The following is a 14125-nucleotide window of genomic DNA, read 5'->3' as shown; positions in this document are numbered from 1 at the left end:
AGCAGGGTAACAGTAAATATGGGACAGATTAAAGATAATATGGAAATACTAGTGGGTGGCAAAGTAGCATAGCAGTTAGTGTAATGCTATTACAGCATCAGCTATCAGTGAACAGGGTTCAGTCCCTGCCATTAACTTTAATAAGTTTGTACGTTCTTCCCATGAACACGTGGGTTTCCTCTGGGTGATCCGGTTTCCTCCCACAATCTAAAGACATATGGGTTAGGGTTAGTAAATTACAGGCATGCTATGTTGGCACCAGAACCATGGCGATACTTATGGATTGCCCAGCACATATTCAGACCATGCTGGGCATTGACACATATGACACATTTTAAAATATGATTTGCTGGATATGTGACACATAAGTAAAGCTCATCTTCATAAATTTTGAAAACAAATGGTTGTTGGGTACCTGGAACTTATTGTCTGAAAGAGGAAAGAATGGAATTCTTGCTTGGTTTTGTTTGGGATTGACGATGTACTACTGGAAACACAGAATGATGCAGTGGTTGTGGCTTAGGAAGAGAATGTTTGCTTCACTGAATCGACACTGGCTCCTCGTACAGAAATCCTATCTGTTTGATTCCTCATGATTCTATTTATAAAAACTTGCCCTCTGGGGGTTCAGAAAGCTAGGCAGAGTGAAAGGAAGGTAGATTATCAACTATATGCAAACAGCACACTAGGTTTCCATCGACTGAGACATTGTACTCCCTATTGTCTATTAATCTTTACATTAGCCAGGATATGTGGTGTGCATCATTAATATCTGACACTATTAATGGCCGCAACAATAAATAACCACTTCACTACCACAAGGGCGAGTCAGATTGAATGATGTAACTCACCATCGACAGACCCAAACTCCCGTTCATGAGCCCTGGTCAGGATCTCCTTGTACAGGGCCTCGGCTTGTCTGTATTTGCCTTGTTTCAAGTAACAGGAAGCCTGGAATAAAGGAAATAAAGCTGTATATAGTCAGTCATCCCAAACATCAATTGACGTACCAATTACTACCTAATGTGTTATTGATAGATTCCAAAATAATTCCAATGTGCTATATCCCTTTCTTACCCTCTGCCATCAGATTTCTGAACAGTCCATGAAGAGGTTGGGACTTTATTCCTTGGAGTGTAGGAGAATGAGAAGTGACTTTAAAGAGGTGTATAAGATCATAACGGACATAAATAGGGTTATTTGCGAACAGGTTTTCACCATGTAAGGGTAATCAAAAACTGGAGGGCATGAGTTTTAGGCAACTCCTTCTCACAGATGGTATTGCATATATGGAGCAAGCTGCCAGAGGAAGTGGTTGAGGCAGGTGCAATAACAACGTTTAAAAGATACTTGGATAATTACATGGATTGGAAAGTTTGTCACGTGGGCCAAATATGAGCAACTAGGGTGATCTTGGTGGGCATCACAGCTGGCATGGACAAGATGGGCTGATGGGCCTATTTTCATGGTATATTACTCCCTTGTGATTCCTTTTTACACTATTTATCCATTTCTGGGAAGTTGGCATGACTGTTTCAGATACAGTTTCTGAGCTGTTGTTCTGTTAATTTCAGAAGCATAAGAAGCCCAGAGGGCAGCCCATCCCGGGGTTGGAGGCCCAGAGCGGCCCGTCCCGAGGTTAATGGTCTCTCCCCAGCACATCCTTAGGTTGTGTTGGTTGTTTACACAATCAATGTATTTCACTGTATGGCTCAATGTACATGGAATAAATAATTCAGTGTCTGATTTCCTCTTGCTCAATGTCAGCAAGACAAAAGAGCAAATTATTGACTTCAGGAGGAGGAAATTGGAGATCTTGAATGTCAGTCCATAGGATTGCCCAGCACAAATTCAGACTGCGTTGGGCATTGGCACATATGACACATTTTAAAATATGTTTTGATGGATAAGTGACACATTAAGTAAAGCTCATCTTCATAAATCTTGAAAACAAATGGTCGTTGGGTACCTGGAACTTATTGTCTGAAAGAGGAAAGAATGGAATTCTTGCTTGGTTTTGTTTGGGATTGACGATGTACTACTGGAAACACAATGATGCAGTGGTTGTGGCTTAGGAAGAGAATGTTTGCTTCACTGAATCTACGCTGGCTCCTCGTACAGAAATCCTATCTGTCTGATTCCTCATGATTCTATTTATAAAAACTTGCCCTCTGGGGATTCAGAAAGCTAGGCAGAGTGTACTTTGATAGTAAATTTACCTTGAACTTCAAACTTTGAGCAGGAGAGGTGAGATAATTTAGCCACTGTTTGCTGTTAAGGTGCAAAGTGTGGACTTCAGGAGAGGGCAGGGATCAGGAATAACTGAAATGTTCATGTTTAGAATCTGAATCAGATTTACTACCACTGGTATACAGTATGTTGTGAAATTTTGCAACGGCAGTACACTGCAATACATAATATTAAAAAACCAGAAAATTACAATAAGAAATATATTTTAAAAATTAAATAAGTCGTGCAAAAAGAGAGCAAAAGAAAACAATACTGAAGTAGTGCACATGGAGTCATTGCCCATTTAGAAATCTGATGGGTGGAGGGGAAGAAGCTATTCCTAATCTGTTGAGTATCTGTCTTCAGGTTCCTGTACCTTCTCCTTGATAGTGGTAATGAAAAGAGGGCAAGTCCTGGGTGATGGGGGTTCTTTATGATGGATGCTGCCTTTTTGAGGCACCGCCTTTTGAAGATGCAATGTTAGCAGTCATTTCAAGAGGTCTAGAATATAACCACAGTGTGGGCACGTGGCCAAGTGGTTAAGGCATTGGACTAGCTACCTGAAGGTCATGAGTTTGAGCCCCAGCCGAGGGAACGTGTTGTATCCTTGAGCAAGGCACTTAATCACACATTGCTCTGCGACGACACTGGTGCCAAGCTGTACGGGTCCTAATGTCCTTCCCTTGGACAACATTGGTGTCGTGGAAAGGGGAGACTTGCTGCATGGGCAACTGCTGGTCTTCCATACAACCTTGCCCAGGCCTGCGCCCTGGAGAGTGAAGACTTTCCAGGCGCAGATCCATGGTCTCGCAAGACTAACGGATGCCTTTACAGAATATAACAGCAGGGATGGGATGCTGAGAGGCTTTATAAGGCACTGGTGAGGCCTTACCTTGAGCACTGTGAACAGTTTTGGCCTCCTTATCTAAGAAAAGATGTGCTGGCATTGGAGAGGGTTCAGAGACGTGATGATTCTGGGAACGACAGGGTTATACAATGAATGTTTGATGGCTCTAGGCCTGTACTCGCTGGAGTTTAGAAGGGTGAGGGGGGATCTCATTGAAACCTTTTAAATGTTGAAAGGCCTAGACAGAGTAGATGTGGTAAGGATGTTCCCCATGGTGGGGGATTCTAGAACAAGAGGGCAGAGCCTCAGGATAGAGGAGAGTCCATTTAAAACAGAGATGCGGAGAAATTTCTTTAGCCAGAGTGTGGTGAACTTGTGGAATTATTACCACAGGCATCTGTGGAAACCAGATCGTTGGCTGTATTTAAGATGGAGATTGAAAGGTTCTTGATTGGTCACAGCATCAAAGATTATGGGGAGGCCAAGAAGTGGGGCCGAGGAGGGGTGGAAAAAGGATCAGCCACAATTGAACGGCAGAGCAGATTCGATGGGCCATATGGCCTAATTCTGCTCCTATATGTTATGGTCTTGTCTTCAATGCTGGGGGGGGGGCACTGGTGCCCATGATGGAGTTTCAAAGTTTGAAATAAATTTATTATCAAAGTATATACATTATATGTCATTGTACACTAGCCTGAGATTCATTTTCTTACAGATAGTCACAGTAGAACAAAGAAATACAATAGAATCAATGAAAAACAACATGCAAAGTCTGACAAACAAGCAATGTGCAAAAGAAGACAACAGTGCAAATACAGAAAAAATATTAAATACAAATAATAGTGAGAACGAGTTGTAGAGTACTTGAATGTGAGTCCATAGGGTACGCGTGGCCTTCTGCCCCACTGACTGTCATCTGGAAAGGACTACACAGGGGAAATGGGCATGTATACCTGCAGTATGCACCCACTGTAATACTGTATAGTGAGTTGATTTTCTCACCAAATTGTTCTTTGTCTTGGCCACATTGGGGTCTTCTGGTCCCAGCTTGGTCTGGTAGATCTCCAAAGCTCTTTGGTAGTAGTACTCCACCTCCTCATACTTGCCCTGATTCTGGCACAGTAGTGCCAGGTTATTCAGTTGCTTCGCCACGTCGGGGTGGTCCTTGCCCAGCACCTGCAGGTTCACAACACTTAACTCAGCAAAGCTCATTAGATACAAGAAAATCCTGCACTTACACAGTACTTCAAATCCCTCAGAAAATGTTTCACAGACAATTAATTGGCTTGCAGTGCAGTGTTGCTGTTATGGGGGCAGACAGCCAACACGTGGAAAGGTTTCAGTGAGATTAATGATTTGCTAGTATACTGTCTGGAGTTATAGAGAATGCTAGTCAGGACACTAGGAGAACACACTGCTCTTACAATCTCATCTCACCTTTTGACCAATCACATCTGTGCTGACTCAAACAACTGTCCACTTGGTTTACAACAAATAATCTGCTGGAAGATCTCAGCAGGTCAAGCAGTACCTGTGGGAGAATAGGAACTGTTGATGTTGTGATTCGAATCCATGCATCAGGATAGAGTCCCTTGCATATCCAATTAGTTTAACTCTCTACACTTTCCCTTATGCGACAACAATTTCTGTTTGGAAGTTCTTACTGAATCCAGTTCCTCAATTGTCCATCATCCTGTGCCCTTTGTCACATCCACCTATCAGCTCACAGCCTCTGTTGCTGTCTCTACCAGCCTATTCCCTCCTCCTCACCTAGATCCACCTATCACCTGCCAGCTCTAGCTCCACCCTTCCGTATCATCCCTTTATGCTGGCTGCCTCCCCGCTACTCTTTCAGCACAGATGAAGATCTCAACCTGAAATGTCAACTGTCCATTTGCCTCCACAGATGCTGCCTGACCCGCTGAGTGTCTCCAACTTTGTTATTTTGCTCCAGTTATTTATTTATTTAGAGATACAGGATGGAAAAAGGCCTTACTGACACAATGAACTCACACTGCCCTATTATAGCTATGTGAACAATTAATCTACTAACCTGTATGCCTTTGGATTGTGGGATGACATCGGGGCATTCTGCCTCTGCCACACCTTGCTACCGTTACCAGAAAGAAGTGCAAGGATAGCTCAAAGCATGGTTCTACAATACTCAGTGACCATCTGGAGCTCTGCTGGTAATTAGGAGTCCCGCACAAAGCATGGGAAAATTGTTTACCTTTCATCTATTAAACCTTATCTCCACTCACTTAAGCCTAAATTGGTTAAATCTGTATGTCATCTGAAATTACTTAAAAGTCTGAGGAAGAGAAAGATTTAAAGGGTATGAAAATGTTTTGACTCAAGGCAGTTTTCACAAATGTCTAATCATTAGAAACTGGAGATTGTACATGGGTAGAATAACATTTTATTTTTAAAAACAGGAGATCTTCAGTGTAATTTAAAATAATTCACTGTACGTGGAGACAGCTGTAAGTAGCCTGGAGTGTTGGGATCATTAGACAGGCAATAAATCAAAGCAGAAACAGCTGAATTAAGAGCAACAAACAATCTGCTGGAGGAACTCAGCAGGTAGAGCAACATCTGCAGGAGGAAAGGAGTCAAAGAGCTGGTGAACAGTTGGGGAGCAGTGAGAGAGGGTCTCACAGAACTCCCGGAGGGAGAAAGAACATTTTTTCAAAGCTGTCATACATTGAAGAGACTTTGCAGTTATAGATTCACATATTCAAAGAGCACTATAGCACGTCTAGTCCATGCTGAACTAATCCCATCAATCTGCACCAGGACCATAGCCCTCCATACCCCCATCATCATGGATTTATCCAAACTTCTCTTGAAGTTGAACCCGCATCTCTACTTCTGTTGGCAGCTTGTTCCAAATTTGCACCACCCTCTGAGTGAAGAAGTTCCCCCTCACATTCCCTTTAAACATTTCACCTTTCACCCTTAACCCATGACCTCTAGTTTTAGTCTCACCCAACCTCAGTGGAAAAAGCCTGCTTGCATTTACTCTATACCCCACATAATTTTGATAGATAGGGGTATACCTCTATCAAATCTTCCCTCGTTCTCCTACATCCCTGGGAGGAGAATGAGGAGTTGAGTAATACAGTGGAGACACAAGAAACTGCTGATGCTGGAATCTGAAGCAAAAAAACTGCTAGACAAACTTAATGGGTTGAGCAGCAACTATGGGAGCAACCAATTCTCTCCCCCAACAGACTTTACATGACCCACTGAATTCCTTCAGCAGATTGTGTGTTACTCCAAGTTCCAACATCAGCAGTCCCTAATGTCTTCACTGAAGTAAGGAAACATTTTACATGCCAAGTGTGACAGAGCTTTGCAATTCTCTTCCACAGTAGCCAATAATAGTATTAAATCTGATCAGTTCTGCTCCTCAAAGGTATCGGGGAAAATGAATTAAAGGCAGTTGTAGGGAGTCAGGTCCCCTCCCTCATCAGGCACAATCACTTTGAATGGCAGAAGGACCTCCAAGGTAGTAATTTCCAGATTGCCATGGACTAGTGCAGGTAGGAATGGGGTGATAGCACAGATGACTGAGTGGCTGAGGAGATGGTGCAGGGGACGGGGTTTCAAGTTCTTGGATCATTGGAACCTTTTCTGGGGAAGGGGTGGTCTATACAAGAGGGATGGATTGCACCTGAACCGGAGGGGAATCAATATCCTGGCCAGGAGGCTTGCTAATGCTACTTGGGAGGGTTTAAGCTAGTTTGGCAAGGGAATGGGAACTGGAGCACCAAGTCAGTAAGTGAAGGATTGGACAGGAAGGTAGATGTTAGGGAAAGTATTAAAAGGCAAAATCAAAATAAAAGGCATGATGGGTCAGATAGTTTGAAGTGTGTGTATTTTAATGCTAGGAGTATTATGGGTAAGGCTGATGAACTTAGAGCATGGATCAGTACATTTAACTATGACTTTGTGGCCAATTCAGAAACCTGGTTTGGAGAGGGGCAGGAATGGGTGATTAATGTACCAGGCTTTCAACGTTTTAGAGAAGACAGAGAGAGGTAAAAGGGTGAGTGGGGAGTTGCACTACGAATCAGAGTCAATATCACAGCTGCACTCAGGGGAGACATAATGGAGGGGTCAGACACTGTTTGGGTAGAACTGAGGAATAGAAAGGGTGGAGTTACTCTGATGGGATTGTACTACAGAACCCCAATAGCCAATGGGAGATTGAGGAACAGATATTATAATAGATTAAGGAAATGTGTAAAAATAATAGGGTTGTTGGTATGGGGGATTTCAACTTCCCTAATATAAACTGGGGCCTTTTTAGTGCAAGGGATTTAGCTGGGGCAGAATTTATTCAATGTCTGCAGGAGGATCTCTTAAACCAATATATAAATGATCTAATAAGAGGAAGAGCCGTACTGGACCTGGTGTTGGACAATGAGCCCGGCCAGGTGACTGAACTTCAGTGGGTGAATGGTTAGGGAACAGTGTCCACACTCCTTAATTTTCAGGATAGCTATAGATAAGGATACGCATGGTCCTTGCGGGAGAGTTTTAAATCGGATTCAGGCAAATTACAAGGGCATTAGGCAGGAACCAAGAAGAGTTATTTTGGAACACGTTTTTTTCTGGCAAGTTCACATCAGACATGTGGAGGGTGCTTAAAGATCAATTGCACAGAGTACAGGAAAGGTATGTTCCTGTTAGAAAGAAGGACAGGGAACGAAAGATTAGAGAACCTTGAATGTCCACAGAGGTGATGAATTTAGTCAAGAAGAAAAAAAAAGTATGTAAAGAAGTTAGGATTAAACGAAGCGCATAAGAAGACAGAAAAGAACTGAAGAAGGGAATTAGGTCAGCCAGAAGGGGCCATGAAAGTACTTGGCAAGTAGGATTGCAGTAAATCCCAAGGCACTGTATATATACATCAAGAACAAGAGGATAACTAGGGAGAGGGGAGGACCACTCAGTGGGATTTATCCCAGGTCATTGAGGGAGGAAAGAGATAAGATTGCTGGGGCTTTGACCTGTATTTTCATGTCATCTATAGGCTAAGGTGAGGTACTTTAGGACTGGTGAGAGACTAATGTTGTACCAATATTTAAGAAGAGAACAAGTGAGAGTCCCGGAAACTATAGACCAGAATCAGGTCAGGTGTGGGGAAATTGCTGGAGAAAATTCTTAGGGATAGGATCAATGTTCCCTCTAATTTTTAGTAGTCAGTGTGTGCAAAAATCTTATGTTGTGCAAATTTTTTTCCTGTGACAAAAGTATGTGCGCACTGAATGCACACATGGCACAGTTTATGTAGGTTTACAAAATATTTGACATAAAACTGCACAGAATAACAACAAAATAACATAAATATTTAAGTCACTCAGTTATTTTTTCTCTCTTCTGTCTTTGGCATTTACCCATTCCTTGTAAACTCTAACTAGACTAACAGAACTTCCATCCAATCGATAGCTTTTGATTCTCATTAACATATCCAAATGACATTCACCTAAACGGTTTCTCAGCTTGTTTTTGAGTTGATTCATTAGGCTAAAACCTCGCTCACAGTCCGCACTAGGTGCAAGAAAGGTTCCCCCAATGTCCATCAATTGTGCAAGGTCGCAGAACTATTCATTTTGAATTACAAATACCACCATTTGAGCAAAGTTTGAAATCAGTTTGGATTTAATTTTTTCTTGCATGGAAAATTTGAATTTATTAAACTGTCTAACTATTACAGTATTTTCAGCTAGAAAATCATGATATTTCAAACATAAGGCATTAACTTGTTCATTGCCAAATGTGAAGTCACAATCTGCGATTGCGAAGAAATCAAAAGCTGACCATTCTTGTACCTCATCTTCAGGAAACCTTTCTTCTAAATGAACACAAAGACTACTTATAAAAGTCAACAGCAAACTTGTATCTACTGTAATATTTTCTTCACGTTGTTGGCTTAGCAAAACTTTAACTTTGTCACTCCACGAAACATTGTCTCCCAGATACTGCTTTCTTATCTTGTTAATTTTGCCTCACGCAAAATGAAGTGAATCAGTCGGTGTCAGGCCACTCTTTTGCAGAATCTTGCTAGTTCATCAAAGACATCACTTAAAACCTGTAAAGCTACTTTGTATGTGATGTTCGTCAATTTCTTGTGACAGTATTTTGTGTGGGCACGTGGCCAAGTGGTTAAGGCATTGGACTAGCTACCTGAGGGTTGTGAGTTCGAGCCCCAGCCGAGGGAAGGTGTTGTGTCCTTGAGCAAGGCACCTAATCACACATTGCTCTGCGACGACACTGGTGCCAAGCTGTATGGGTCCTAATGCCCTTCCCTTGGACAACTTTGGTGTTGTGGAGAGGGGAGACTTGCAGCATGGGCAACTGCTGTTCTTCCATACAACCTTGCCCAGGCCTGTGCCCTGCAAAGTGAAGACTTTCCAGGCGCAGATCCATGGTCTTGCAAGACTAACGGATGCCTTTATTATTTATTTAGCCACAGGGTCATTTGACTGATCTTTTTCAATAAAAACTTAGTAAGCTATCTACAGGATTTGAAACAGTTCTTTGTAAACTTTATGATATGAACGCTGTCTGCCAAAGATGGCTGCCGCCATGATGCAGCTGTACAAACTGGAACGAGAAAGGTGAGGTGACGTAATTCAGCGACGCGCATTGTGGTATTTGAAACACCGACTAACTAGTTAACAGAAACATTTAGCTAAAAGATTATTTTCGGTAAGTATAATTATTAATTACTACATTATTTTAGGTAACTAACCTTTTGTGCGCACAGTAATTTCTTTTGCGCGCTGGTTGAAATATGTGTGTGCGGGCACATGCACACAACTTAGGGGGAACATAGGATAGGATATATGAGCATTTGGAAACTCATGGCCTAATTAGGGGGAGCCAGTATGGCTTTGTGCAGGCAGGTCTTGTCTTACCAACTTGATTGAGTTTTTTGACAAGGTGACAAGAGGTTGATGAGGGTAAGGTAGTGGATGTTGCCTACACGGATTTTATTAAGGCGTTTGACAATGCCCTCATGGGAGGCTAATCCAGAAGATTAGAATGCACAGGATCCATGGAAAATTGATTGTTTGGATTCAGAACTGCTTGCACAGAGAAGACAGAGGGTAATGGTTGAAGCGACTTATCCGAGCTGGAGGTCAGTAATTAGTGGAGTTCTACAGCAATCTACGCTGGGACCTCTGCTTTTGTGATGTATATAGATGACCTAAATGAAAATGTGGATAAGTGGGTTAGTAAGTTTGCAGATGATACCAAGATTGGTGGAGTTCTAGATCGTGTAGAAAACTGGCAAAGAATACAGCACAGTATAGATCAAATGCAGGTATAGGCATAGAAATGGAAGATGGAGTTTAACCCAGATAAACGTGAGGTGTTACACCTTGATAGGGCAAATCATAGGAGACAGTACACTGTTAAGGGCAAGACCCTGTTGCTGAGCAGAAATATCTTGCGGTCCAAATTTGTAGCTCCAGGAAAGTGGCTACACAGGTCAATAGGGTGGTTAAGAAGACTTATGGAATACTTGCTTTTATAAGTCAACGTATTGAGTTCAAAAGTCAAGATGCTATATTGCAACTCTGGTTCGGCCACACCTGGAGTATTGCATACAGTTCTGTTTGCCCTACTATGTTGAGGTTTTGGAGAGGGTGCAGAAGAGATTTACCAGGATGATGCCTGGTTTAGAGGGCATGTGCTATGATGAGAGGCTGGACAAATTTGGGTTGTTTTCTCTGGAGTGGCAGAGGTTGAGGGGTGATCTGATAGAGGCATAGATAAAGTAGACAGGGAGTTGTTTTCCCCCTCCGGGGTAGAATTGTCTAATACCAGAGGCATGAGCATTGTAGGTGAGGGGGTATATTCAAAAGGGACGTGAGGGTTAAGTTTCTTTACTCAGAGAGTGATGGATGCCTAGAATGCACTATCTGGTATGGTGATAGGGGCAAGTACATTAGAGGTTTTTAAGAGATGTTTATAGAGGCACATGAGAGTGAGGAAGATGAAGGGATATGCACATTGAGTAGATAAGGAGGGATTAGTATTTGGGTTTTAAAAAAATTACTTTTTAGCTGGTTTGGCACAACATTATAGGTCGAAGGATCTGTTCCTGTGTTGTACTGTTCTATGTTCAACATGCCAGAGAGGTTCTTGTTGTGTCTCCAACAGCCAGGATATCTTCTCTAGAACAATAAAGAGAATCTGCAGATGCTGGAAATCTTGAGCAACATATACAAAATGCTGGAAGAACTCAGCAGGTCAGCCAGCACCTATGGAGAGGAATAAACAGTCAACACTTTGTGCTGAGATGCCACCTGACCTGCTGGGTTCCTCCAACATTTTATGTGTGTTGCAACAATTTATGCCGGATGTAATACAGATACAAATTTGTGTATAAGATACATTCTCTACTACTCTGTGGCTCTTATTTACAAATCTCATCAATCAATGATGAACCCAGCAAATACGGATCAAGAATATCAAAAGGACAAAATATTGCAAATCTGAAAATGTTGGAAATGCCCCAGGCCACACAGACAAAACTAACATTTCAAAATAATTAGCTATTTTTCAGAACAGATGCAAGTGCAGAGCAAGAAAAAAGTGGAGTGGAGGTGGGGGCAAGGCATAAAATGAAAACAAAGGTAATGTGTGAGAAAAGATGGAAAGCAGAAGAGAGTAAATGATGAGTGGGTGGTGACAAGATTTAAACGATGAATTGAGTAGACACTTCCAATTTTACCCAGTTAGGTTTCTAATTAAGTACAAGCAGAAAATAATGGAACTACTCTGCAGGTCAGGCAGCATCGATGAAGGTCAATCACCTTCCATCAGGATTTTCTGGTATGTTATTTATTTTATTCAGAGATACAGCATGGAACAGGCTCTTGCAGCCCAACGAGCTATGCTGCCCAGAAACCCACCTATTTAACTCTTGCTTAATCATGGGAAAATTTACGATGACCAAATAACCTGCTGGCCGGTATTTCTTTGGACTCTGGAGCACTTGGAGGAAACCCAGGCATTCATGGGGTAAACAGACAACTCTTTACAAGCGGCACTGAAATTGAACTCTGAAACGCACCAACCTGTAATAGCGTCATGCTATCTACAAGCCTGGCACCCTATTACTTCAGATTAACTTGCAACTTAATGTCGGAACTATAACCTGCAGGTCTTAAACAAGCTGTCTGTTAATTAGGTTTGAAGGATGAGATGTTAACCACTTTTTCATGCTATGGGGGAAGATAATTAGCAGAAGAGCCCCAGAGGGTCCTCATGTAGAACTATAAATGAAGTGTTATTACTGCACTGGCAGCAAAAGGCTGCAGGGGCTGAGACTGCAGAAATTCAATACTCTCTGTAATATATTTTTATGCGTAACTACACGTTTTACTTCATAAAGCACCCACTTAGTGCCTCAGACCTCGAGCTACAACTGAAATGCAAGACAGAAAGCATCAGCAACTTAACCCTTTTGCATTCTTTGTCATTCAGCTATTTTATACCTGAATTCCTTTCTAACACTCCTGTTCCACAAAGCTATATGTCTTTACAAAAAGCATTATCCTTTGCCTTTTCAGAATGTAATTATCCCAGATGGAGTTACAAATTTCCATATCCCTCTATGTGGAGACATTGTGCTCTGATTTCACTCCTGCACAACTGAGCTCAAAATCTAAATGTTCCCTTGTTCTGCAGTCCTCTTTCACATGAAACAGTGTCTTTTAATGTCAATCTTTAGGTTTTGAATTGGTTCTGCCCTGCCCTCAAACATAAACATAATAGAATTCAAGACATGTCTAGGCAAAATGTCATCACAATTTATCCCTTAAAACTTGCTATTGATAGGATGGGGTGGTAGTGTAGTGGTTAGTGCAATCGCTTTACAGTGACTGTGACAACCGATTGGGGTTTGATTTCTGTTGCTGCCTGTAAGAAGTTTGTATGTTTTCCCCATGACGCGAGGCGAGGTGGTAGTGTAGTGGTTAACTCCAGTGTCCTTAGAAAGGCCGACGGAAAAACCAGGAAACCTAGCAACAAGGAGGAACCTGTCGCTACTGCCTGCCTTCCTAATATTTTCATGGTTTCTGGAGGGATCAAGAAATACCAAGATAATACCATCCACAAACCCGTAAGGAAGCTCAAATATCAGCTTATGCAGTCAAAGATGACCTGGGACTCAGGATGGCTGACGCTTACAGGATTCCCTGTGAATGCAGAGCAGCGTATATCAGTCAGATTGGACGCACAGTGGAAACCCGTATCAAAGAGCACAGGAGGTGTATCTGTTTGGGTCACCCAGAGAAATCGGTGATAGTAGGACACTGCATTCGCAATTGCCATAGCATTGACTTTGACGGCACAAAGCTACTGTGCTGCACCAATGGTTTTTGGAACCACCTAGTAAAGGAAGTCATTGAAATAAAACTAGAGGAAAAGAATTTTACAAAGACAAAGGTCTCGCTCTAAGTAAGAACAGGAATTCCATGGTAAACAAGGTGGGAGAGTGGAAACCTGATTGGATGAGGACTATCCAATCAGAAGGGATGGACCAAGGGGGTATAAATGCTACTGGACTAGACATGCCCAGGTATCATTCCTGATGAAGATAGCAGTGTTTGTCATCGAAACATTGGTCATAATTGATACCTATACCTGGTGGAAGCCCGAGAAGAGTTAATTTGTCATAAAAAAGAATTGTCAACATTATAACTGTCTTTCTCTTTGTTTTTAAGGTCTCTCTCTGTTTTCACCAAATCTTTTTTTTTTAAAGAACAGTCTCATTTGTGAAATGTTTTCAACATCAGAACTCTTTCTAAAAAACACTAAATCTAATGGAGGTCAGAGGAGACTAGCTAAACACTCCAGCAAATTGAGAGGATTATTCTGCCTTTTTAGTAACTTGCCCTAAGCAAATAGGCTATGGAGGAAATCTCTGTGATGGGACAGATAAACAACCCAATCTGGTTATAGATTCCTGGAAGTGTGGGGCGAATGGAGATTCTTGAACAAGTGTGTCCACCTTGGGTGAAT

The 14125-nt window shown here is 42.0% G+C and overlaps 1 protein-coding gene across 2 annotated transcripts in view; it reads right to left on the bottom strand.

Annotated features, from left to right (window-relative positions):
* Positions 1 to 14125, bottom strand: part of LOC140203947 (kinesin light chain 1-like) — a 126704-nt gene that overhangs the window by 54151 nt on the left and 58428 nt on the right. For both annotated transcript variants that reach the window (XM_072270141.1, XM_072270142.1), the window contains exons 9-10: positions 4079 to 4252; positions 852 to 951 (exon numbers count right to left, since the gene is read on the bottom strand). In XM_072270141.1, coding sequence (XP_072126242.1) covers positions 852 to 951; positions 4079 to 4252 — 274 coding nt within the window. The remainder of the gene's footprint in view (positions 1 to 851; positions 952 to 4078; positions 4253 to 14125) is intronic.

This window comes from Mobula birostris, chromosome 10, assembly GCF_030028105.1.
Source record: "Mobula birostris isolate sMobBir1 chromosome 10, sMobBir1.hap1, whole genome shotgun sequence".
Classification (NCBI taxonomy): Eukaryota; Metazoa; Chordata; class Chondrichthyes; order Myliobatiformes; family Myliobatidae; genus Mobula; species Mobula birostris.
Note: the sequence above shows the minus strand (reverse complement) of the source record. Positions and strands in the feature narration are given on the sequence as shown.